General features: G+C 35.4%; 2 protein-coding genes across 3 annotated transcripts in view; one reads left to right on the top strand and one right to left on the bottom strand.

Moving 5' to 3' along the window:
- LOC128999092 (tricarboxylate transport protein B, mitochondrial-like) overlaps positions 1 to 2,351 on the bottom strand; it is a 2,640-nt gene extending 289 nt beyond the window's left edge. Inside the window, exons 1-2 of the mRNA XM_054425448.1 lie at positions 1,745 to 2,351; positions 266 to 473 (exon numbers count right to left, since the gene is read on the bottom strand). Coding sequence (XP_054281423.1) covers positions 266 to 473; positions 1,745 to 1,856 — 320 coding nt within the window. The 5' untranslated portion in view covers positions 1,857 to 2,351. The remainder of the gene's footprint in view (positions 1 to 265; positions 474 to 1,744) is intronic.
- Positions 2,352 to 3,205: 854 nt separating this feature from the next.
- The window catches only part of LOC128998171 (single-stranded DNA-binding protein 3-like), a 34,118-nt gene continuing 9,526 nt past the window's right edge, over positions 3,206 to 27,797 (top strand). The window contains exons 1-10 of one of the 2 annotated variants that reach the window (XM_054424184.1): positions 3,206 to 3,426; positions 10,511 to 10,583; positions 13,399 to 13,460; positions 14,210 to 14,300; positions 16,622 to 16,663; positions 17,575 to 17,646; positions 18,872 to 18,949; positions 21,172 to 21,220; positions 23,090 to 23,119; positions 25,236 to 25,420. In XM_054424184.1, coding sequence (XP_054280159.1) covers positions 3,371 to 3,426; positions 10,511 to 10,583; positions 13,399 to 13,460; positions 14,210 to 14,300; positions 16,622 to 16,663; positions 17,575 to 17,646; positions 18,872 to 18,949; positions 21,172 to 21,220; positions 23,090 to 23,119; positions 25,236 to 25,420 — 738 coding nt within the window. In that variant the 5' untranslated portion in view covers positions 3,206 to 3,370. The remainder of the gene's footprint in view (positions 3,427 to 10,510; positions 10,584 to 13,398; positions 13,461 to 14,209; positions 14,301 to 16,621; positions 16,664 to 17,574; positions 17,647 to 18,871; positions 18,950 to 21,171; positions 21,221 to 23,089; positions 23,120 to 25,235; positions 25,421 to 27,797) is intronic. The other variant, XM_054424185.1, reaches the window with a different exon arrangement.

Here is a 27,797-nt window from a genome sequence, read left to right as displayed (position 1 = left end):
AAAAAAATATAAAAACATTCCTACAAACGAAAAACTACAATAAAAAAAGAGTTATTCACCATAATGAAAAATGGTTTTCCAAATAGTTTTTAACCTCCTTGCACAACAAAATATCAAATGTAAAAACCATATAAAACAAATGGTCTGGAATTGTACAAGAAGTGAACAAATTACGAGCCAAGTAAAGTTTTTAGGGAAATTTGAGACTACAAAGTAATAAAACCTTTAAATCAAAAATATTTTAAAAATGTAAAATATAACGCACCTGACAGCAGACTTGGGGATGGAGCCATACAGCAGCACACTGAGTCCTCGGTATAGACCAAAGAACCCATGGCTTTGTACAGTCTTCTTGATACAGTCAACAATTCCCGAGTAACGTTTGGCACCTCCTTTCTCATCTAGCTGCAGCTGTGTTTTTACATATTCTGTAGGGAAGGTAATGCAGATTTCAATACCACCTGTAATACCCCCTGAAACAACAAATTACAATTCAAATCTAAATAGTTTAAACATGTTGACATTTAGTTCCTAATAATTACACAGACTTGCAGAAATGTAGCGTAACCACTTGTTATTTCCTCCTCCTCTGCTTGAGACCATATCATAATGGATAAGATGTGTCATAATTGGTATACGCCTATATAATCTTGTAGGGCTGTATGGCTATTTAAAATGTAGGCTATACAAACTTCCAAGACGGAAATACTACTGTCCTTTTGATTAGAAAAAAATTCTTTGATGTATTAAGAAAGTTGTAGGCCTAATGTATTCTTTTTGTAACATCTTCTATAGTGGGCCTAGCAAGCTGGTATTGTGGCCAACGACAAGACTTAAGTCCCCCGAGGTCCTGGATTCAAATCCCACCAATAACCAACAAAACGATCTTCTAAGTGATAATGTTCAACCATCTAGGCCTAGCATGAAGTAATGTGTAAATACTCCCGCCGCAGCAAACCTGCCGACTAAGCGAATTACCATTTGTCTGAATTGATTTTCATTTAAATCTAGGCCTATTTAAATAACATTAGGTTTATAACGAGAGTACCTATGGTTGCTGCAACAAGGAAACTAATAAAGTGTGTTTTTTTTTAGTAAAATATCAATAGCTTAGTACAAGATAAATAAATTTTCCAAGTTTGAACAAAATATATCCATAAACAAGCAATCTACAGTAGAATCTTGATTGACCTAAACCGGCCACGGCAAGGTCGGATAACACGGAAAATGAAAAAAACCACGTTCGTGCTGGAGTTGTTATTGCGGGATGAGTTAGCGATCACTCCGCAAACGTTGGACATGTTGAAGATGGTGCCTTGATCGCGGGAGATGTTGACGATCGCGCCGTGAGCGTTGGACATGTAGACAATGCTTCCGTATTCGCGGGAGATGTTTGCACTGGCGCTGTGACCGTGGGAAGAGTTGGCGACCGAACTGCACCTAAGGGACAGGATCCGCTTGAAGTAGGTAATTTGGTCTGGTTGGGTTGAGAGATAACTTACTGCAACTAACTTTGTAGGCTACCTACTTCATATGTTCTTTACAAAAGTAACTTACACTCTAGCTGAGCATCAGCATAATGGTTAGAAGCTTAGCCAAGACGGAACATTTGTTTTGATAATGATGTGAAGGCCATGTAGCAAAGGTCCTAACGCCATAAACTTTATTGGGGGAAAAATATGAACAAAGATCAATGGTTTGACTTATTACGAGACAAATAAGTTTATTTAGGCCTAACCCTTACCAGCGATGATTCCTTTAAATCCTGTTCCTGAGGCTGGAGCTGCAGCACCATATTCTCTCATCCATGGTCTGAGATAAGGGCCTTTGAAAGTGTTGGGATTTGACATAGTCATCTCTTAGTTAAGTACAGTAACTTATTCAGGCAATCCAATACCTTTAAAGTGTGTAATAGTCCTCAGAACTATTGAGAGTTCAAATTAATGTAGCAAAAAATACACTTTGCGTTCTAGATTGGGTTAATTTAACTTATATAGTCCATGATGAAAATAAATACAATTAAAAAATGACTACTAGAACTTAACTTTTTTGTATTCAGTATTCACCAACAGTTCCGTGATTCAAGGACTTTAAACACTGTTCACTTTCACTAAATTTATAAATAAACTAGGCCTTCACTTTAAGCTCGGTTACTTCACTTTTTAATTTTATTATTATTAAATTAATATCTGTCCACCTAACAGACAGAGAGTAAGTAGCTAACTAGTTGTTCATCAGTTGTTGTTAGGACTAGTAAATGACACAAAAATTCAGTCTTGTGAAGGCTCAAGTCTTCGGCGTCAGTGTCAGTGAAGTGTCAAAAGTCCGTCGCCTTCGTCTACAAGTCTGACTGACTTTGACATTGACAAACACCAAATGGGAAAAAGAGCAAAGCTAGTAAACTGACTAAAAATGTTAATTTCATTTTCATCCAATCATCATCTACAATATTTTGTTTTGATGTCATCGAGTTTTTCACAGAGTATAGTATATGAAAGGAGGTGGGATATAATACTATACACAATATACATGGGATTATGCATGCGCTATGATACGCAACTAATTTACGGCTAAAAAGGAAAAGAAAGGACCTGGTCCTAACATAGCCCTGACGGGGGTTCAGCTTCCTGTCAATCACGATATGATAGCTCGTTTTTCGTGTCTAGTTTATGTCCGGTGACACCGATCGCTAGTGTCCACAATATTTTGTTCCTATTATTTTGGGGTTAATTTAATGATTTGTGCTTTACTGTTTGGTTATATAACTATTAATGGAGTTATTGTTTATGATTATCGTTTTATTTTGGTCAAATAAGGTATTAAATTACTGAAATAACAATAAACAAATTGTTGGCAAAAACACGACCTCTACAGTAGGCTACACCGGACAGAATTCAAATTCAAAACTTCTTTAATTGTTTCATGTACAGCAATACAACTAACAATAAAGTTGGCTTCAGCTGTTCTATACTGATTAAAAGTCTTCTAAAAGGAGTAGGCTTAAGCCTATGTTTTATCTATTAACCATAGCATCGTGTAACCGTAGCAAGCAGACTATTTTTCTAATACTTTTCCCAATTCAAATCCTAAATTCCTAAATATTGCTAATATCCAATCCCATTCCAATTCCCATTACTATACTGTACCTCTTTTGTTTTGGACGTTTTGGTTTCAGATTCAGAACAGACGTTTTAGTTTTGGTCGGTCGAGTGTTCCACGCTTACGTTTATGTAAGCAAGCATAGCATGTCGATGTCAGTCAGTTGTTGAACGTTCTGTAGTTATATCTAATGCAATATGCATTTTCAGTGTAAACTGAACGAATTCTACCATTTTAATATCTAATTAGTAAATACACTTTTTTACAAAATATGTACGCTAAAGGAAAAACGACAACAGTACCTTCGGATGCTCAAGCTCGAGAAAAGTAAGGAAATGAATCACGTCATTCTTGTTTTGTTAAGGTTATGTTTAGTTTACTTACATGTTAATAGTCTTTTTACCAACATTTTGTCTAAACTAACTAATAAGTTAGAAGCTAGTAATATTAAATATCTGTTTACGTCTCATCTCATAATTACATTCCTTTTAAAACTGCTTAAAACAATTGTGCCCTTGCACCATAAACAAGTTTATTGAAGCCCATAACGGTGTTTTAGAATAAATGTTCTGGACTTCACGTTTTCAATTGGGAATGATGAAGTGCAGTCACTTATAATACTTGAAAATATTTATGCAAAGTTTGATAGGAAATAGCTTTCAAAGGATCCCACTGACAATATAAAAGGACCATGGCCCCTTTGTGTGCCAGGAGATTGTAAACAATTCCCTAACGTCAAAGTTTGTGAACTTAATACCAGCCTAACTTTTTATATTATTTAAAATGGTTGTTTTAGCATGACCCCAGAATTTATTTTAACTTACTTCCTCGAGTTAGCCTGATCATGTAAGTTCTTTAAATGGTAATTCTGAACATTTAACTTACTTGGTCAACCAAATTTTTTTCATATTTTACTACGGTCATCAGGATGTTCTCCGAAAGCAAGAAACATATAATTCAAGCCCTGCAAGGTTAAGTTAGGTTAGGTTTAATTAACCTAACCTAACATACGGTACTGTCACAATTGGCCTTAGAGATGTGTGAAAATAAAAAAACATAATTCTATTCCAACAGTTAAACGTGTGTTTTTCTTCATTTAACCCCATCGACCCACCACATTAAGGACACACTTTGCTACGTTGCAAAACGCTGTGTTTGTAAAGAAACGTGTTAACTTTTCCTGATCTTCACTTACAACCGTGAAACTAAGTATCGTGTTCTCACATCCGTCACATAGAAAAGGATTATCGGACGAACCACTAGCCATAGCCATAACGTGCTGTCACAACTGGCCTTCCGCACGTCTCCCGCAAGCCACTGTTATCGCTTGGACTTTGAACCTTCTTATCGCTCGGCAACCTGTACGATGGCCTTGCGGGGCTTGAATTATATGTTTCTTGCTTTCTGAGAACATCCTGATGACTGTAGTAAAATACCGTATGAAAAAAATTGGGGTTGACCAAGTAATTGCTCAGAATTGCCGTTTAAATTTAAGATTTAAGTTATTGAGCCGTTCGGTCATTGACTAAATATTGGACAAGACACTAAAACTAAGTACTGTACAAAAAAAGAAATAACCTATGCAATGCATTCCTCTTGCCTTGCAAACAAAAAGTCCAAAGAGCACACCATGCAAAAATACAATAAATGAAACTGTAGCCTATAAGTTAGCATGCAGAGGAGAAAATGTAAAATTTAACAAAACAGGAAAAACGCTTATTTGTTACCCGATGTATTTTTTCATTGTTAAGATCTTTTGAAGTACCGTAGGCCTCAATAAAATTTTACTAAAAAAACTGTATTCATGTTAACTTGCTCTTCTGTTCTTCAATTAGGGTGCAGCTACCATACTATCGATTGAAAATATCAAAGTTTAAACAATCGATACATATATTATCTAACAAAACAAAGAACACACGTCTCGTAACCGAACGTGTATTAGGCGTCCGGCTGTGACGTCACCGGGTTGTGGAGGCCTGGAACACCATTACCACATACGATGTACTGCCGTTGGTTGTTCGTAGTGTAGCGGATAGAGTACTCGGCTGATGTTCAAGAGATACTTAGATTGAATCCCATCGGTGACTGTTAGGCTGAGTCTGCGTGCAGTATGGCAATTTTCAAACTATAGAAGTGGTTAAGCTATTTTTAACTACCCCCACCACCTCAATTTGCCCACAAAACATCTGTTTACTGCTGTCAAGTGAGTCCAGTGACCACAGAATTAAATTTAAATTTTTTTTATTCTGTGGTCGCTAAATGAGTCAGTATTGAGTTTAGCTCTGACTTTATAGCAGGCCCACTCACTCGACACTCAATGGTTTAGTTGAACACAGTGTTGCCAGATTGACCGGCGTAAATTATCGTACAAGCAGTCCAAAATTATTGTATTTGGGGCAAAATGATTGAACACACAATTTTTTTGATATTATGATGTAAAACGAGCAAGTCGATGATGAAATCACCGAAATTTAACTCTATTTGTCTCTGTCACCCACCTATATATATATTACGGCCGTTTCGGCATCAAAATGCCATCCTCAGATACATACATCCACCGGATTTGGCGTCGTCAAACTTGATACACACACGTAACACGATAACAAACATTTAAAACATAAAAAACGAAAGACAGGCCTGTCGCGCACATGATGAGTACGTGTACGGAAGCTGACTGGACAACTGCTAGTTCGTTCCAGCCGTTGCGGTATTATCTCTTGGACTTTGATCCCTTGGCTTGCTTCGTTTGATGATGTTATTGAAAATAGTGTGAGATTTAAATTGTAGTTGGTAATTTAGTATGGATTCATTGTTGTATTTTATTTTATGGGCTTTATAAATCTCATATTCCTCAAGGGTGTCTAGTCTATTTCCATTCATACAGGCGTGCAGAATTTCTAAGCCATTGTCCAAATCAAGTAAGTCGTGATTATTGTCAACCAGGTGTTGTGCGAAAGTGGATTTTTGTTTGTCAGTTTTTCCGTTAGGGCGATGTTCTTTGTATCTAATGCTAAAGGAACGTCCTGTTTTTCCGATGTACGTACTCGGACAACTAGCGCATTTTATTTTATATACACCTGATTGGTCAGCTTTATTTTTATTAATCTTAGGTTTTAACTTATTTATAACTTTATTGCTGGTTCTGAAATCTAATCTGTTATCAATCTTTGCTATTGTGATGTCCAGGAAATTTATTTTACTTGATTGCTCAGTTTCCATAGTAAACTTCAAATTAGGCGCTATATTGTTGAGGAACTTGTGCAAAAGGTCGAGCTGTCTTGTGTTACCCTTGAAAATAAGAATGGTATCATCAACATAACGGTGATATTCCATTATCTTGTTTTTCTGTTTGTTTAGGTCAGAGAATATATACTTATTTTCAATATGGTTCAGATATACGTTGGCGAGTAAACTTGATAAAGGAGAGCCCATTGCTAGGCCAGTTGGTTGATTGTAATATTTATCATTGAATTTGAAATAATTTTGTCTGAGTATTTCTTTTAACAAAGTTAGTAATTCAGTAATCGCTTCAGGTAGTAAACTCGAATCTTTGTTGAGGTGGTCTTTGACTATGTCTAGAGTTTGGTCGACAGGGACATTAGTAAAGAGATTGACTATGTCGAATGAAACTAGTAAATCATGAGGGTTTACTTGTACATTTTTGGCTTTGTTGATGAAATCATAGGTGTTGATTAGGCTGTAATTATTATGTAGAACTATTTGTTTGCTTAATATATATTCAAGTTTCTGCCTAAAGAATGAGTTGAAAAAGCATGGAATTAAACTTGCTTTCAGAACCAGCAATAAAGTTATAAATAAGTTAAAACCTAAGATTAATAAAAATAAAGCTGACCAATCAGGTGTATATAAAATAAAATGCGCTAGTTTTCTGAGTACGTACATTGGAAAAACAGGACGTTCCTTTAGCATTAGATACAAAGAACATCGCCCTAACGGAAAAACTGACAAACAAAAATCCACTTTCGCACAACACCTGGTTGACAATAATCACGACTTACTTGATTTGGACAATGTCTTAGAAATTCTGCACGCCTGTATTAATGGAAATAGACTAGACACCCTTGAGGAATATGAGATTTATAAAGCCCATAAAATAAAATACAACAATGAATCCATACTAAATTACCAACTACAATTTAAATCTCACACTATTTTCAATAACATCATCAAACAAAGCAAGCCAAGGGATCAAAGTCCAAGAGATAATACCGCAACGGCTGGAACGAACTAGCAGTTGTCCAGTCAGCTTCCGTACACGTACTCATCATGTGCGCGACAGGCCTGTCTTTCGTTTTTTATGTTTTAAATGTTTGTTATCGTGTTACGTGTGTGTATCAAGTTTGACGACGCCAAATCCGGTGGATGTATGTATCTGAGGATGACATTTTGATGCCGAAACGGCCGTAATATATACGGAAACTACGGAGCTGTGACGAGGTAATTGTACAATTATATTATAGTAAAGTGATGTTACTGTTTTTCCATATATTACAATGGGAAACATTTTTTAAATGTATATTTATCAATATGAAATAGATTATTTTCTTAACACCGAAAAATAATCGTACTTTATGACAAAAAATCTTACACAACATCAAAATTATCGTACAATTTTGCAAAATTATTTTTTATGGGGAAGTAGCAAAAGTATCGTAGGCCTACAAATACGATAATTATCTCAGACCTGGCAACACTGGTTGAACAGTTGACTCTGTGTTCTTTGTTGAATTGTCTTGCTGTGCGTGAATCTACACTTATTAAAATCAGTTTTAAAAAGTTATTATTATTATTTAAAGTTTATTCTGGATATTGCTTTATATTAATTTAATTATTTTGTTACCTTACAATATCTTGTTTAGTGTTGGTAGATAACTACCTACATGTTTCGTGGCGACTGCCACATCCTCAGGTTTATCCTCTTCTCAGATTCGTCATCAATTTAAAGCATAAAACACAGAACACACGTAAAAACACGTTTATTTTGGTACCGTTGCTCAAGTCGCCGCCGGCCCGACCAAACGCGTGCACACATCGTGACGGTACCAAAATGAATGTAATGTGTTTTTTTACGTGTGTTCTGTGTTTTATGTTTTAAATTGATGACGAATCTGAGAAGAGGATAAACCTGAGGATGTGGCAGTCGCCACGAAACATGTAGTTATCTACCAACACTAAACAGGATATTGTAAGGTAACAAAATAATTTAATAGGAAATTTAAGATCTCAAATACGAAAATATGGGGTCTTAAATTTTGAAACCTAGTAGGCCTACAATATTAATATACAATACCGAACGTACTGAAAAAATTAAACCCCCTGTTATATTCAGGGGGTATTAGACCTAGGGGTTGCGGCATTATCACTTCGATAAAATCCATTGTTGACTTGGCGAGGATCGAACACGGGACCTCAGAGACTGAAGTCCCGTGCTCTAACCACTACGCAAGCTCGCTCCCCCCTACATACATATATAAGCCTATAGCAATATGAACCCCCTCCCCGTACATATGCCTATTCCTGGCTACACTACTGCATGCTATAGTAAAGAGATAAAAAAAGGCAATTGGATGTAAAAATGTGGTACACATTTAGTCTTCCTGCAAGGGCACTGTAGACAGTATATTCTAATGCCAATATACATCATATTTAAAAAAATTTAAAGATCTGTGCTAAAAGAAATGGAACTTTGAACACACTAATAGAAAGTAATGGAATTAAAAGTCTAAAAGAAAAGAAATAAAGCAGAACCTAGCAATAAGCCATCCAAGAAGATAAGGTGGACACAGTAATAGAGAACAACGATGATGATAGCATATTGGAGTAAACGAAAGTTAAATTGACGGTAACAGAAAATGTCGTACACTTACTATGGACGATTCTACTCTTCACTTTTACATGTTTTTTGTATGTTTTTACCACTTAAAAAGCCTGAGTAAAGTCTTGATAGATTTTAATTGTATGGTAACTTTATAAATAACATCAGAGATACTCAATTAAATTAATAGTCATATTGAATGAGATAAAAACTGTGTTATTAACTCAAGCTTCTACCCTTTATACCCATAGGCAGCATGGGTATAACGTAGGCCTAACTAATAGCATCTATGTAGCTAAAGGCTAGGTGTGCTTTACTTCTCAAAATCTCAAAAAAATTACCAATCGACCATAAATCTAAAAAATTACCAGATGATAAATTTGTAAAAAATTACACAGAGTTCAAAATGAGTTATAAATCTTTTCCGATTAACAAAATTTAGTGTTAATAATATTAACTTACAGGTTATTAAAAATATCTCAAAAGAAATCCTTATGTCCAGCTGCAAATAGGCTAGTAGTATAGTGTTTAAAGCCGCGTTTACACCAAAGTCTTCCACTAAGTTTTCCACTAGTTGCGGACACTTGTTACTTTTTCTACAAAATGCGATGACTTTCTGTTGTCCACTAGTGGAGGGAAAAGTTGTCCACTAAATTTTGGTTTCCCGCGGAGAGTCGGTAAAGATCAAAGAACGTTTACAACAAAAAGTGGGAGACTAGCTGCTACACGCTTTGCGCAAGCAACTTGTGGAAAACTAGTGGAGAACTATTCCCCCCCCTCCACGTACCCCGCGTGTGAGGCCTTTATGACTTTCCTGAAGTTAGTATCATTTTTCTTGACTTTATGTCCGATCATAGAAATTGAATATTCAAAATCAATACTTGTCATTCTCAGCAAGCTTTTTACGCTCCCGTTGCACCTCAGCTCACCATTCAACGGATCGACGTCATCTTCTCGGAGATCATCCAGCATGTCACTGCCATTGTACCTATCCCTAGCCATCAACAAGGTCTCACCCAATATCTTCGCAGACCTCTTGTATAGAGGCTGGCTATAATTACACAAGCAGCCGCGGCATAGATTGCGTCTTCTTCGTCCGACGATATCCTTGACACTACTGTGTATAACTGTAGTGATCATTTCGTGCCAATAATTTGGCAACAAGTTTTCCACTAGTTGCTCTAAATTAATGAGGAGCAACATTTAGTTGTAAACTTTTAGTTGTAAAGTTTTGGTTGTAAACTTTTGGTTGTCAACTTTTGGTTGTCAACTTTGGTGTAAACGCGACTAAAAAGTATAGTTTATTAATTTGCCGTGATCAATCCAACAACTTGAAATTAAACTATACTGTCCTATATGAAAGGAGTTGGCTATTCTTATTTTTAAATGTAATTTTTACTTTGTGATAAACACTAAAGTAACTTTAGAGTACAGTTTTTGAATAGTGCTTTGAATTAAGCCTCATTACCAAGATCAACTTTTAAATAGTTGTTCCTTAGAGAACTTTTTCTTTCTGGCCAATTTAGATGGTACTCTGGGAATGTTGATAATCATTGATTTTTGTTGTTGTTACAGATTGGCGCTATATGTATATGAGTATCTCTTGCACGTTGGAGCGCAAAAAGCTGCTCAAACCTTTCTATCTGAGGTAATATGCTGCATATACTAATAATGCTGGGCCTATGACTAATTTTAAGTGTGCAAGGCTTCAAAATCGTTTCATAACAAATTTAGCATTATCAGAAGGCTCTAAAATTTGAATATCAAAATGTGAATATAAATTAAACATACAATAACCAAGTTCTTGTTACAAATAACCAAATCACAAATACCCATTTGGAATGTTTGAAGCTTTGTTTGGTACTTGGTTTGCGATGGTATCTGATAAATGCTAAGGGCTCAATTTGAGGACGAACACGTTGGAACAACACTCTTGGACAACTCTTAAGGAAATGTACATTCAAATTTTAAACAATTTTAAAGGAAGACTTCTAAATAAATAATACTGCGTTTTGTTTTACAGCTGTTTGGTTGCTTTATGTTCCTACAAAGTAATGTTTTTGGAGTGACGGAACTCCTGTAAGGCTGGGGCCACACATCGTGGTTTGGTGGTGTTAGTAATCACCGCGCGATTGAACCATTTCCTTTTGGGTTTCCTACCCTACGTCTAGGTTCATTTCACTCACAGTAGTCATGGTAGCTTAACAAACTGATGTTAACTTGTGCGTTAGAAGCGTGTGGTGACGTGGAACCAAAGATTAACATAAAACACTGGGTCTTCCTTCATAACAGATAAACCATTTGTGTTTCATGCTTTTTACAAGCTCATGCAAAACCGTAGTGTGGAGTTTTCTTGGTAATTACTGTGTATGTCAATAGCTTTGATGGACGAGCTACTTGAATTTATCCGTTCTCATATAATCAGGAAAAATACAGTCATGAGATATTCAATTAGTGCCAAAGAGCATCTGGCGTGACAGGTAAGATGCTCTTTACTCTATTATAATTAATAAATCACTACAAATGGCAGAAGAAGAGCTCACCCCATGTAGTCAAACCGTGACATCTGGTGTGTCTCATAAGACTGCTTGTGTCATCCCTCCAACGCAGTTTAGTTTGATGCATTGCAACATGGCCGCCAGGCCCCTAGCTCGCATGTCATGAGTGCCCAACCATTGATTGAGTCAGTTGTTGGAACTCGCGGCTCGACCACCAAGCAAAACCTCGTTGTGTGACCCTAGCCTTATGGTTTCATTTCCAAAATCTATAATTCTACAAATTACTGAGTATGATACAATTGAGGAACTTTTAGTTGATAAGCTAATAAACTAACTGAATAAGTATCTTAAAATATTAGGTCCATATACCCAGGGCTGCTTTTAGGGTCAGTTTAAAGCCCCAAGCAAATCCAAAAGCAGTGCCCCCATTTTTTCCTAGTGCGGGCAGGCGGTGGTTGAGGGGTACCCGGTGGGCGCCCCCAAACCTTCGGCGCCCCTGTGGGCCTGCATATACCGAGATTTAGTAAACTCACATTAGAAGGTTTAAAGCCAAACTGAATATTTAACTCAATGGTTGTGATTTGTGTTTAAAAAAATTATCTTTAGCTTAGTTAGTTCAAAGTAATCAGTAAGTGCACACATTTTTGCTGATGGTATAGAAGTATTAATATGAAATATTGAGTTTTGGTTATTAATTGTTATTGGGAATTTGTTTTTTTATTGAAAGTTACAGCTACATCAAACCAAGTTAATTTCATTACCGTAAAACGGGGCTACTTTGTAAGGATTTTTTTAATTTTCTTAATAACTTTTTTATTTATGAAGATATTTTATTGGAACAAATTGTCCGTATTTGTATAGGCTATCAAACTATGTTTAGGACAAAAATTCAGTGTTCATACCTAACAAAAATAAATTTTTGAGTGTACAAAGTAGCCCCAGGGTCGGTGCTACTTTGTAACAGTTATTACATTTCCAAATAACTCCAAGATGTTAGGCTTGGGGCTGCTTTAAAACATACTTTTGATAGCTGGGGCTATGTGGGACAATTTGTCACAACTTTTATTTTTCTATCTCTATTACTTTGGGAATTGCAGCTATTTGAAAAAAAAACCTTACGTGGGGATTATGGTACATTCTAAGGGTTTTGTAATATATACATGAAGGCAACTATATAGAATTGAAATTATGCATGCAATGTGTAGGCAAAGAGTGTTAACATAACAAAATTGATAAATGGCTCGTAAGTTACATCCTGTTATTTTTTTGTACAATCCCATTTTAGCTTGTTATTGACCACAAGACCTAAAAATCTCAACTGATTCTATTTCAATACTTTTTTCATTTACTTCCAAATTTGGGTTGACTTAAGTTGTGATTGTTCAAATGCTGATCCAAACTAGCAAGTTCTTTTAGACTTCAAATTTCTATGTCTTGTGATGAGCGACCGGATATTTTCAAACTGGCATCATTGGCATAGAGACGTAATGCGGAGGATGATTCATACGATTCAGATAGCAAAGAAACAAAAGCCACCCCAGAATTGATCCATGGGGCACATCAAATTTTATCTCTCTGATATCAGAATCATATTTAATTACCCTATGCAGTTACTGTCAGTGATGTAGTTTAGCTGGACAAATTGTTTTCTATCAGTTAGGTATGATTCAAACCAACTGATTCAAACAAACAATAGCAGCTGTTATTGTTGATTTTTGTTTCTTAAAGCCATGCTGATTACTATGTAAAATTTACTAAAAATCTACTATAAACTAATTCTGTCACTTAATGACTAACAGTAAATGAAATATGAGCGTAAAACTGTGAATACACCATGAATTTCATTTTAAAGTTTGAATGGAGATCCTGGCTGGTTTAACTTACCTATCACCTCATATCCTAGATGGAATAGGTAGTTCTGTTTTTAATGTTTACTATTATTCTACTTCGTTAAATGTTTTTTAGATACGCTGGGAAAAAAATATAACTTTGGGTGAACCTCCTGGCTTTCTTCATTCATGGTGGTGGTAAGTTTATATTTATCTAAGCCTATACTGTAGATGTATCGTACGACTTTTATCCTATTTGTCATGAAACTGCAAACATAAGCTTGTTGTTTCATAAACTTAAAACAAATATTTTAACAAAAGTGTTGTAGGAAACTTACGTTTTTTATTGAACAGCTTGGTAATCCCATAGGTAAGAGACCAGGTTAGTGTTAGATCACCCAAATTAGATTATCAAGGTTGAGGGTTTTCTTAATGGATTTGATCAAGACAAATATGACTATTATTTTCTAATGCAGTATTACACATTTGGGACAGTATAAAAACTTTGTTGAAAGAGATGCATTTTAATTTGCCAATTACTATCAACTCAGTTAACAGTTTAAAACATTCTAAATATATTAAGCTACGATAGTTTTCTACGTCTAAAATCTTTTACTCAAAATGATCACGAACCCTCAATGATTGTAGAAATGTTATATGAATTGGGAATTTGGGGTGCCCAGATGACTGGACACGTCCCATATCCTTTGTCTCTCACAATTGTGGCAACTGGTAACTGTGAGCACGTCTTGCGGTCTCAGCGTTGCTACTGATCGTCTCTCAATCGCTGTTCATCTGTGATCGTCCTTTTGGTTAACCGACGTTTCGGATTACCAGGCTTTAGAAAAAGGATTTAGGTCCCTAATTAACGCTCTATTGTACTGTATTTAATTTAAACCTCCTACATTTAGATACACATTTTTAACTATATGATTTTTTACTTCCAGTGTGTTCTGGGACCTATATTGTGCTGCTCCTGAAAGAAGGGATACTTGTGAACACTCCAGCGAAGCCAAAGCCTTCTATGATCATGACTATGTAAGATGATTCTCAAAAACTGTATTCGCCTATTAACCAAACTATTGTCCTAATGATATCAACGATGGTATCCTGGATCAAGAATTATCTGATGGAAATATAGCTAAAGATGTTAGATAGTAATTTGTCTTACAGCATTGTATTAGTTTACACAAATTAAATTGCTATCAAGTTTTATTAAATTTAAACTTTAGTATTACTCAAATCAAATCAAAATTATAAGGAAATATATTTTTCCACATAGGCATAAGCTTGTATGCAGAAAAATAGATCTTAATCTGCTATAAACAATAACTGTTTTCTAATTAGCTTTATTATATGGGGATTTACCAGCGCCTCCGTAGCCGTCCGGCTAATGCTGGCAAGCCATGTACTCACCTTTTTTTCGTAAACCGGGACACTGCTCTCCTCATACTGCAGGATTTGTGGCGGAAGATTGCGATATAACATATGGGCGATAAAACATGGGTTATTTTTAGGGAGGTTATATTTAATCTAGGAAATTGGTAACCAAAGTTGATTCTATGTCTTGTAGAATAGTTATGCTGCAAATTGGTAAAATGATATTTTTGTTTGACCTAATAAAGACTAAAAAGGAAATACAAATAATTGTTGTATATCATGAACACAAAAATCTGAGTACAGATCCTCTGTTGGATATCTCGATGGTTTGCTTAGGACGGTTTTGATAAATGACCTTTGTGCAACAGCCAGAGGCTCAAGCATAGAGGCCGAGACACCGCCCCCATGCCAGTATACCATATTGAAGCAAAGACTGCACGTAGGCAAGTAAACTGTCCAACAGTAATCCGTGGTCAGCACTCCAGCAAGTTGAGAAAATGCATATATGAGCTTTCTAAGTCGTTGTTTGAGATAATGAATGTGGTGAGCCCAACTAAATTTTTGATCAATTATAATTCCTAGGTAAGTGTACTTCTCTACCCACTCTATAACGTCACAAGTACAAGCCCCTGACCGCAGGTATGAAGAAATAGTTGCCTAGGGCTAGGGTCCTTTTCACTCTTAAAAAATATAGGCTAGGTAAACTTAGGGGGGAAATTAACTTTGTCTTCAGATTTTGTTTTAAAACATCCGTGTCGTAGTTTGCGATGAAATAGCCCTGTTTAGGCAGAGGCTACTAGCAATGATCGGCAAACGCTTGCTTAAGTCTAAGTCAAGCGAAACCTGACAACCAAGATTAGGCCTAAGTGTTTGGTGATCTTAATGTATATTTGTGTGGTGATATGGCTAAGCTACTACCAGTGCAGGATCGAGCTTTATTCATCCCATCTTATCTTTCAAATCAGTGGTATACACATGGATGTTTTGCATACGAACACATTCAAAACATTCATGCGTCAGTCCGGCGAAGATCAGTCATTTTCGCATTGCACTTACTAATATTGCTCATGGAACGATAAAAGAGGAAGATTATATTCTTTTCTTTACGATTCGTATAAATACTACCACCAAAATCGTAGAAATATGCAACGCTGTTTGTATCAGGACAAGAAAAGAAGAGGCGCTTTTGTGACTGACACCTAAATGAATTGGCTAAGCTGCATAGTCCTGTAGCATTCATTCGTATCATGGACAAACCTTCAATAGCCGCAATATTGAGTTCCAATGAATGCAAATCTTTTGGAAATATCTCCATATTAGCCTAAAGATATTGAGTCATGTAACGCCACAACCTTTGGACCGATGCAGTATTAGGTGCTGTTGGCACTGTCCACAATATTTTATACAAACATGAAGACTTCTTATCACATTTGAAAATGCTTTTATATGTAATAGTTGAATTTAGTAATTATTATAGATGACCTATCTAATAATGTGTTAGCGAATGTCCCTATTTTTAACTAAATTTTAAAACGTGGCATTTAGTGTGCCGGAAAACCATTTTTATTGACACCAGCCTTTCACAAATTCCAAGGCATGACCCTGAACCAAGCAGTTGATGATATTGGACCAAGAGAATTCAGTGCTGGGTTAAGGTGTGTTGCAGATAGCCCGTCCGAACGATATATGGACTGCTTTTCGACCCAGAATTTCCAAAAGAACGTTTGAAAAAGAAACTAGTCGAAGATAAATGTTTGGTATCACTGTTATTAGTTGGAAATGTTCACATTCATTGAAATTAATTGACCAACCAATAATGGGTTTCTCTACACAGTCTTTCGACTATTTGAAACTGTAGGTAAAAACCATTTTGGAGCTTTATGGTGAGTGTCAACTTATAATTTTTTTTTATGACTCCGCTCAATTTTGTGGGCGCGTCTGCGAACACTACCTAGTTTAATTAATGCTTACTTTTTCAGGGATTTGTCAACTCAGGCTACGGCGTCAATGGCATGGGACATGTAAGTAGGCTACATATCCTGTGTTACAATTATTTTACCTAAAAATAATTTTTTTTGTTACACTTTTCAATCATATTGTTTGGAATAAATAATACTATCTTTTGTTGTATATCATGTATCCATCAAAAATTCAATATCACAATTAATTTTTGGCTAATATTTGATAATTGTGTACATGCTATACATTTTTCTTCCTAGAGAACTAACAGTGAATGCGTTGGCATTAGGTAGGTTTAGCCATAATGGTCAACCCTTCCTTAAGAATAAGTACCTATCGGTCGATACTTTCTTGTATTCATTTAATTTTATAAGTTTTTTTTTAAGTGATGTATTTTTAAATCATAAGGGGGCAGTGCAAATACTTACTAGTATGAACCACAGGCCTAATTGTGTATCAATATTTCCTCTAGGTATAGTGACTAATCTTTAAAAATCATTATTTTTATCCCATTTTATATAGCATCACTAAACTAACTAGCTACCTGAATGGTTAGACTTTTATTGGTTATAAAATAACAATAAGTCTCATCTTCAAATTTACTTGTGCAATAACCCACGATGGTTATATGAGATTAGGTTACTTTACTGATGCATAATATTTGCTGGTTGTTTCCGAATAGGTTTGCTTCTTCGTTTGACCAAAGACCACTTTTTTGTGGTTGATAACCTTACCATGCTGGATAGGATTCCTTATAGAGATCTACCATCTGAACGAAATAGACTCTGGTTTTTTTTTACGAGGTTACTCCTCCTTCCTGTCATTTGCAAGACGGGGAACCTTTAGAACATGATAGAGAGGTTCGGAAGGTTGAGGCAAGAAAATGTGGTTTTTATTTGTCTACCATTAATTGTTAACCTATAAAAAATGAACTGAACGAGTCAGTAGGATTGAAAATGTTTCATTTATACAGAATGCTGGACCATCGCCCAATCCTATGGGACAAATGCCACCAAATGATCACATGGGCCCTGGATTTTTCCCTGTAAGTAGATGTTAGTGGTATACACACTGATTATTTTTACAATATAACTTTAAGTTAAGGTTATAAGACCTAAAAGATATTTAGGTCTTTGGTTAATAATAAGTTGCTACTCACTCGCTATTTGCGTTATTCCTTTTTTTAACCCTTCATAGGTGAGACCACGGAGTTTTCCTCCAGGCACATTTATTTAATAGACGAATATATCTTATTGCTAGCCGGCAGTTTTAAAGGTAACAGTTTCTGACGTGCCTCTTTCTATGAACCGATTAAATGTTATTTTGTTCTGACCCATCCCCCGCACTAACGTTTGGTGGATTCCCATGGTTTAGTTCCGTGAGTCACATATGGTGTCGTTTTTGTTTGCTATAAATTTTTTTTTTATTTGTCTTGTAAGAGTTTTGTGTTGATTTCATGTACAGTTTTATTGATTATACTTGGTTTTAATATATGTATAAAATTACATTGTTTGTTTGTTAAGTGTTTCAGTATTGAGAAAAACATTCCTTGTGTCACTAAACGTGTTTTAAAATCAAAGACGCCCACAAAGTGTCAACAAACTTATGTTTGAATAATGTTATCCTTTTGTCTAAGTTGGGATGAAAATTAATTTGGTTGTTGTTTTTAATAACTGTACAAATGTAATAAAATAAGTAGCGTCTACACGTTTTGATTATGTACACTTATACTGCAAATATTAACAAGACATTTTTGGCCTAGAATCGTATATTTAGTTTCAAACTTTAACACCATTATTAACTTAGGTATGTAGCCTACGTATGTACCGTTGATGTCACCAACATTTTGAACCCCGGTAATTAGATATTGAGAAATTGATAAACATGTAATTCCAATGTTTAACTAAAGATATACATAAAAATATATACAATAGGCCTATAGTTATTTTATTGATTTGTAAAATCAAGAAAACATTGTTTGGCCAAATGATTGCTCTCGGGATAACCTTGTAGCCAAAAAGGTCACTCTTCAAAATTCCAGACTAATATTGCAGACCAGCAACACCAGAGAGAGCATCAATAAAACAGTTTAAGTTCCCTCAAAATGTGCAAGCAATTTAAAATTCTAAACCATAATTCCTTACATTAGATAAGGGGAGAGTTGAACCCAAGCCTTAAATTGTAAAAAAGTAAAGACAGCAAAATTAGTTTAAAAGTGATTTAAATTTAAGAAATTAATTTTAAACTTACAAATACATTTTAAATTTTAGCCTTTCATGGGACCACGCTATCCGTCAGGACCTCGCCCTGGTGTTAGGATGCCTCAAATGGGAAATGAATTCAATGGCGTAAGTATACCAAAATAAAATTCCATCTTTAGTTGACTATATCTAATATCACAACTGCACCACACATACTCATACAGTAGAACCTTGATAAGACGTGTCTCAAGTGGATTAGGAAAATAATCTTGTTACCGAGGTGCTCTTTTGTTGAGTTTCGTATCATCAAGGTCATTTCGGCTAGCAGTCGTGTCATCAAGGTTATTTAAAGCTCCGAGTATCTTTGTAATGAGTGAATTACAGAATTTAAGCGAACGCATATTTGCTTTCAAATTATAATGTACGCGCATAATGCACATACATAATCCCTTAAAATTACAAAAATACCTAACCTCAAAATTACATAATATAGTTTTGGAGTTGGCCTAGAACACTCTCTTTGATAAAAATCTGTTCTTCCAATGATAAATTTCAAAAAAATATTTATTTTACATTTTTAATAATATATTTCTGTAAACTATATAATTGAAATATAAATTAACACCATAATTATTCTAAAACATGAACACTGCTGGTTACATTTCAGCATTTCATAGCCCTAACACTTTACTTTATTGACAACAACACAAATCTACTTACGACACTGATTGAGGTTGCGTAGTGAGTGACACACAGTGAACTAGTAAAGTGAAGTGACATATAAAAAGTCACTAATGTCACCCATCCATGTGATGTGTGTGTTGTATCAACCAATGAGAGCGCTCAGAGATGCTTCTAAGGCAGCTCCCCATAAGCTTTGCAGGGATTAAAGCGACCTCCCCTGCACCGGCACCATTTGTAGGGCAAGGTAGGAGCTGCGCAGCTGGCAGCTCAGCTCCGAGTGTTTGTGCTTAATGCCGCACTCAGACTGCAGGCGCTACAGTTACGCCGATGTATCTTCTTTTAGCGTCTCATGTTAAAACTTACTAACTAATAGACCATGATATACTGAGTATAAACAGGTGTTATCATTGTTGTTTGTGCTCTATTTCATTGGGGGTTCACTTGCTCATGTGTTCCTATGGACGAGCAACCACTGCTTGTAAGCAGGTACACATTTATACATATAGTCTCTTTACGATACACAATACGACATAAACTGGAATAATCAAAATCTGTACTGTAAAAAACAACTTCCTGGTCATTATTAAGCCTAAAGACACCTCTTTTCCAACTCAAACCTTCCTTGGCACAGAATACTGCCAGTGACAGTGAACTTTTCTTCCTTTTTTCCCCTAACTTTTGTTTATAATGTAAAATTTTTTTTTGCCAGATTGGACTCTCCTATTCTTTTAAGCCTGCTGTCCTGAAGAAAATCCTTACAACTAAGCCCTTGTGCCTTATATTACATTCTTAACATGTTGTGTTACATTTGTTATGTTTAATTATGTTACATTTTAGCGAATTTCCCTATAGGGAAGTAGCTATTACCGTAGGTGGCACGGTAAGACCTAGACCCGGGACCGATTTACTTTTTCATTTTGACGATCCCAGAGGCCAAAAACACCATTCGTTCAAATTTTTATATATGTATATATATATATATAGACTTATATATATACGTCCGTGAACGCGATAACTTGAGTAATTTTTGTCCGATTTTGATGAAATTTGGTTTAAAGGTGTAAAGCGGGATAAACTTGAATGAGTTCGCGAACCAGCATGATCGGACCATGGGAACGGGGCTTTACGGGGGGTTTTATGGGGTAAAAATTGGTTTTTCTCACTTTTGACCCTCAAAACACAAAATTTCCCAATTTCTCTTTAGACCTTTTTAAAGAGCTTCAAAAAACAATTAATTTAGTATATAAAAGTATTTTTGTTCAATTATTAGTAACGGAGAAAATTAAAAAAAAATTTAAATTTAAAATTCCCATGTTATTCTTATGGAGAATATTGTCAAATGTTGTAGTTTGCTTGTTTATGGATATATTTTGTATTTTGATCAAATTTATTTATTTTGTACTAAGCTATCAATATTTTACAAAAAAACACACTTTATTAGTTTCCTTGTAGCAGCAAACCTACTGGTTAAACCTAATGTTATTAAAATATATTTAATTGAAAATCAATTAAGACAAATGGAAATTCGCTTAGTCGGCAGGTTTGCTGCGGCGGGGGTTTTTAACATGTTATTGTGTTGATTTGTTTAAAGACTTAACAACCATCTCCAGGTTATAGTGAGTTTTAATGATATACATTTTAATTTGTGGGAGTTTTAAGTGTTTTTTTTTTTTATTATTTCACAGCCTCCTGGACAACCCATGATGCCTACTGGGATGGACCCGACAAGGGCAGGTAGGTTTGACTTTTTCTTTTTCCTTTTTACATTGGAAGTTTTTTTGTTGTATTTAACTAAAATCTTGAATATATCAACACTGATTAATGCTCTGTTGAATACTGGATAACGTGAGATCAACATTTGTTACTTTTCACAGTTTTACACCCTCAATTTGAAATCAACTACAAATCCCAAGTAATATCTGTTCGGTCAATTGGGTTGTCTGTAAATTAATGTCTCCGTTAAGCTCTCGTTGCAGCTAAGCAAGATAGTCCAAATTGGAGATAAGTGTCGTATTCCTTTCTTCATCACTACTATTCTAGCTGGTTTCTCACCCTATAAAGAAGACGAGTCTAGTTTTAGTATTCAAAAACGTTGTAAAAAAATTGAAGTTTCCACCAAGTACATTCTGTTACTATTGCCAGTTAACTGATGAGAATGCAAATAAGTGTTTGGACGTAGAAAATGAACATAAATAGCTTAGAGAGTTTGCCAAAGGCCGTTCACGTTTGCACAACGCGGCTGACAATGGGTGTTCCATCATCGGTTTCTATTGATATATTGATCTTATTTAAGTAATCTTTGTTTGCTGATCGGCGTGTTTCAGAATTCTTATAGAGATGACTATTAGTTTGGCAATCCCTCTTGTGATTTGCATGTAAGATTCCCTCAAATTTGGTTTAGACAGCAGTCGGCCCACACCTTGAAAAACATAATGCAATTGTTTTAAGACCACCTTCACCTCTTGCTCACATTTTCTACGTCCAAACATTTAACTTCATTCACGTCTGACAACTGGTGATGGTCTTCAATAGTGGTTGGTGACTGAGACCACAGATATCTTATCACAGAATGTTAAGGAAATTGACATGAAAGCAGGCTTACCTTTGTTTAAATAAGTCCATAGAGACACATATAAACAACACAAAAGTAGAAATTTTTATGGTCACTGACCACTTTTTCAACCACTACTTGCTCTAGTCCTGCTTTCCTGTCAATTTCCTTAACAATTCCTGGTAAATGCCCAATCTTTATCAGATAATCAAAGAATGTGATTTTTAGTTGGTGAAAGCGTCAATTTTCTTTCACAATGTTTTCGAATACTGTGACGAGACTAATCGCCCATTAGGGCTAAGAATAGGCTGGAATAGTAGTGCTTAATGCATAGAGTAAAGAACATGATGTTGGTCTCAAAATGTAGCTCTCTTTGCTGCAACTGGAACTAGATGGAGAACTTTATTTATGGACAGCCCTCGAATAGGAATAATAATGTTGTCCAGCAATAAAACTATAATAATTGCAAATTCGCTGTAAGATTGTTTTGGTTACATATTGAGCGTAATTTGAGTGTGGACACGATTTAATTCAATTATAGTGTTTGATAGTGTTATGGTTTTGAGCAACAAACATTTTTGACTGGTCAATGTGAATGCAGCCTAACATAAAGATAGTTTGGTACTGTTTCAGATTTTCATTGCAGTGTATTTGTTTTGTATTAATCATTCCAATTCAACTGTAGGATATATTAACATTATGTATATGACACAAAAAAATGAAAAAGATGAAGATAAAGTTATTACAATATTAGACCTAGGCTTATAACATCATAAAAAGGTAATGATACATTTTCTTTTCTGTAATCTGTTACTGATTTTACATTACTCTCCATTAATCTGTACAATGCTCTAAACAGGCAATAATATTTCATGTAGTACCTACTTTCGTAGAGTTTCTACTGTAAAACTTACTTTAAAGCATATGCACACAATTTCTTAACATTTTTCATGTGCCGTTCTGTTTTTCAAACATAAGCGATACTACCATAATTGGGATGATAACAGGGTGAATTTCACATGTTTTATATCATGGGTGTTTTCTCTTCCTAGGTGAGGGTGGAGATTTTGTGGGATGGCAAGGTAGGCCTGAATACCAGTTATATCTCCATGTCTGTTGTCTCAATATTTATTTAATAGACTCACTCTAATCTTCATACATGTACATATTTTGTCAATGTTTTAGTTTGCTTTTACCTTCGGCTAGGGCCTCCTGTTTTTTCATTGGTGGCATTAGCAGTGCTAAATGGGCAAAGATGTTGTAAATGGCTTCATCACTTAAATATTATATACCTAAATTATATAAGTTTAAAATTATTTTTAAATATCCTGTAAGCCTGGCTGTAGCGTTGTCAAACTTTTTAGAAACTCAAACTATTTATTCCAACAGTCAGGAAATTTATCAAATAGTTGATCCAGAGTTTTTAACTCATTTTTTTATCATAGAGTAGACTTTTAATTTTAAGGATCACTTGTGTAGGTGTTGAAGCAATAAGAATTTTAATTCGTGCAGAACGAGTTGATCCCCCTGTATATTTAGTGTCAAAATAATGTTTCCATTTCAAACATGACTTTGTGATGTTTAGGGGATAGTGATTTATGAAAACTGAAGTTTACCAAAATTAATGCGTTTAAAAGAGGCCTTGAAATAATCGTGCAGTATTGTAATACAATATACTGCTCTACATCACTTAACTTAGACAAGGCCGCTGTCTCCCCCCCCACTTCCAGACTAGTACTAGTAGCCTACTTGCATAGCTATTCCCTGTCAACTCTTGTTTTGTATTCCTATTGTTGATCAATTGACTAGACATAGTGAACCTTATCTAAAGAGTGGTGTTGTAATTTTTTGAATTACGATAAGTCTAAGAGGCGGTTCACGAATACAGGGTTTCGTGCCCCGCGGTTATCGTTGATCTCAACCAATACTAACCGACGGCCAAAAAATGAGTTCATGACAGAGCGTTAGCCGAGATCAAGCTTAGCCGAGACCAACGCTAGCCGTCGCTCAACAGTAGGGATTTTACGGGGAACTTTCGTTATTAGGTTGGCAAAAGCCACATGGGCTACCTGCTGGGCCGCTGCTCGCGGTCGACGAGTCCCAAAACAATAGGATGACGTGATAAATGTATAATTATACAGGGTCTTAACTGATATTGTATAAAAGGTTGTGAACTTGCACTTAAATTCATTTTATACTAAAGTTTAAAGTTAATGGATTAATCATTGAATTATGAAATGAATAATACACTTTTACTGACATGTCATTGAATCGGGAAAATACAATTATGTTTTTAATAATTTTTTTAAAGAAATCCTCGTAATATTTAAATGTTTGCAAACTAAATTTTTATCACCAATTATGTTAAAATATAAGACATACTTATCACGTTTGCAGTTTTATCCAAACATTCAAAATATTTATTAAAATGACTGTTCTTTTCAAAGATTTATGATTATCTTTTTTGGATCAGTCATTTGTTTAAAAAAATAAATTTGGAGGATAACTCGCTATAATAGGAGTCGGGATGACCTCATATGTAAAAAAAAAATAATATAAAACGTAAATGTTTTTGTTTGAAAGTGATTGTAATATAGGTGACGTAGATATTTTTTTTATTGAAAAACAAATAAATATTGAACATTAGTAATAGGATAATTGATATTAGAATATTTCATTACTGATTGTTGCCTTGTGGTCCAAAGTATTGTCCTATACGAATCCGACGATGGCGCTCGTGCCGAAATGTACATAATCCACTAGGACAATACTTGGGACCACAAGGCTACAATCAGGTATTTTAACCTTTTATTTATTTGGCAATCAGTTGGTCCGGAATCGCCACAACAAAATATGAAATGTAGCTGATTTTGATTAGTCGGTATCGACTTACGGTATATCTGGAAAAAGTATAATATCAGTCTGGAAAACCTGGAAAAGTCAGGAAATTTTATTTTCCAAATTTAGTACTAATCCTGAATTTGTTTTTTTGTTATTTAATTTTAGGTTAAGTGATTCACTCCATGAAATATGGGAAATGTGTAAAATCTAAAACAAAACATGGGATGTAGTTGGTTTTTCATTCCTAGGTATGCAATATTTTACACATGTCACTATTTACCTAAAATTGTTGGAAGTATGAATAAAGGGTTAAGTTAGTTACTCGAGCACAATACACAGCTAATAATGAATGTGTAGGTGGACCGGGTATGAACCCACGAATGAACCCACCCAGAGGACCCGGAATGGTGCCCGGTTCATATGGCCCAGGACAGGGCATGCGAGGACCTCCACCTAACTCAGCAATGGGGCCCGGACCCGGGGGACCACCTATGGGCATGGGACCTGGGGGAAGGCCACAATGGCAACCCAACACATCTACTGTAAGTGTGATATTCTTATTAGAAATGCTAAATAATGCTACTTTATCATTAGAGTTAGGACCGTTCCTTATCTTTTTGGCAATAATAGGTGAATTAATATTATAATTTTGTCCCCTAATTAATTCAATTTATTTATTGCATTATTCTCCAGTACATTTTATTATTTCACTCGCTCGTTCTATCTGTTCACACTGAAATATAATATTGTTTTCACAGTAATCTATTATTTAAGTACAATATTATTTTGTGATGCTCGCTAGATAGGAAGACACTAAACAGGATAGTTATGTCACTCGCTTATTCTATCATTACTATTACCAGATCCTTGATTGTAGCCCATCTCTGTATAATCGCGTCAATTACATTTTCACATACATATATTTACACTATTTACATTGAGGTTAATTTATCAAATTAAAGACTTTCTGTTGCCAAAGCCGCAAGGAGCTCTCATAAGTCGGTGAAGGATTTTTTTAAATATTCTTCAACAGAGTAAAGGCTATTTATCTTTAGCCAATTCCCGACTCTTGTTTTAAAGTTCCCAATTGGGAGGATCATGACTGGTTGAGACAGAGAGAGCTTTAACACGTTAGCTGCCACGTCACCCCGATCGGGGTGCCACCAGTTGGCTCGTATGTGAGCACTGTCACCCCGATCGGGGCGACAGTTGTAATTTGTAAGGGTTTTTTTCTTTGCCGCTATTTGACAGTCTTTGATGTTCAATGGCAGTCAAACATTGTGGCTTATAAATACATACTCCAAGCTAACTAGATATCAATGTTATATTGCATTCTGATGTTTATAACATGCCCAAACTTACGTCACAAAGTACTGAAATGTTGTCACCCCGATCGGGGTGACGCTATTTTTTTTCAACAGTTTTATCTACTCTTTATTGAAATATGTACCATAAAATGACGTAACGTTTATCTTATTCAGTTGGTGTTAATATTTTATACGGGGTTTTTGTATCTTATGACTGAAATTATGTCCTTAACCAAAACATAAAAGTAAGTATTTGGGTTATACTGATGAAAAACAGATAAGAAAGAAAACAAACATATTTTTTAAATCTTTTATGTCAAACTGTAAACAATATTACATTGCTAAAAAAAACTAAATATATGTATAATAATGAATAATAACATGACCATTGTTGCTGTGCTCGCTCTCTGACATTGACAGGAGGGTAGGTTGAAAGTCAGGGTCGATGTCCATTTCGTCGTCCCTGTCTGACTCATCACTGTCTTTAGCACTACCGCCCAAAAAACCATCACTTAGATCTCCAAAATCTAGTTCACTTGACATTGGTAAACCCAAAAAACGTTTGATATCTTCATCACCAAGATTGTCACTCATATTGGACAAAAGCCACAACACACTATGAAAACCAACACGAAAACTAGGCTATAAATAGCTAAAAAGTACAACACAAGAAGAAGTAAACATAACACAGTCGAGTAATAAGCAGGTGTTGTTGTCTTCACACGCCAAAATGCCGCTACTGCCAACCGAACAAAATGAAATACATCCCAAATGGTCGAATTTCAGTGTCACCCCGATCGGGGTGACAGTGATTTTTTCCAGCAAAGTTTGACTGAAAACAATCACTGTCACCCCGATCGGGGTGACACTTTTTCCGCCATTTTCTTTTAGGTATTTGGACAGATAACATTATAACTAACCTAGATAAGTATAAATAACATCATATAACTAAAATACTACGTGAGCATATAGTTGGCAATGCAACAATCCCCTTCAAAAATAGCCCTGGCAGCTAATGTGTTAAACATCTTAGGGCAAGCACTGAGTAGCTATCTTTTGACAAACTTAGGCGACATTAAGGAATATGAATATTGGCTCTGTCATGAGTGTAGTACCGGTAGACCTGGTCTCTTGTTTTATAGTTTCCTTGATTCTCTTTGACCAGCAGCAGGGAATTTAAAACAAACTGACCGTGAACGGTAAATATGCCAAGTTCAGCAAACAGAAGTCGACAGTGCTCTGGAGTCACTGGATGTTTAAGTTCTTACGGCAATCTTCTGTTCCAAAGTACAATACCATATGTAAGATGACTATGGAATAGAGAGTAGTATACGATAAGCAGGTACGATGGTGTTACCAAATTTTTAAGTCTCCGAAGGATATAGTTTACTTTAGATAACTTCTTGCACACTACATCCACATGGGTAGGCCAAGATAATTTACTGTCTATATTTAGGCCTGAAATTGACTTCTATATTTAGGAATGAAAAGGGTTTAAAAACGCGATTGTTTGTGAATTATGTACAAAGGAATTTCCGTGTTTAAACTTAGGATTGCAAATCATTAAAAATGAAACACTGAATAATACTACAATAAATGGATTTGTAGAAAA

The sequence above is a fragment of the Macrosteles quadrilineatus genome, unplaced genomic scaffold, assembly GCF_028750875.1.
Source record: "Macrosteles quadrilineatus isolate MER2022 unplaced genomic scaffold, UCM_ALF_1.0 Scaffold_7__1_contigs__length_78375512, whole genome shotgun sequence".
Lineage (NCBI taxonomy): Eukaryota > Metazoa > Arthropoda > Insecta > Hemiptera > Cicadellidae > Macrosteles > Macrosteles quadrilineatus.
The sequence above is the reverse complement of the archived record's forward strand: the minus strand, read 5'-3'. Positions and strand labels throughout refer to the sequence as shown.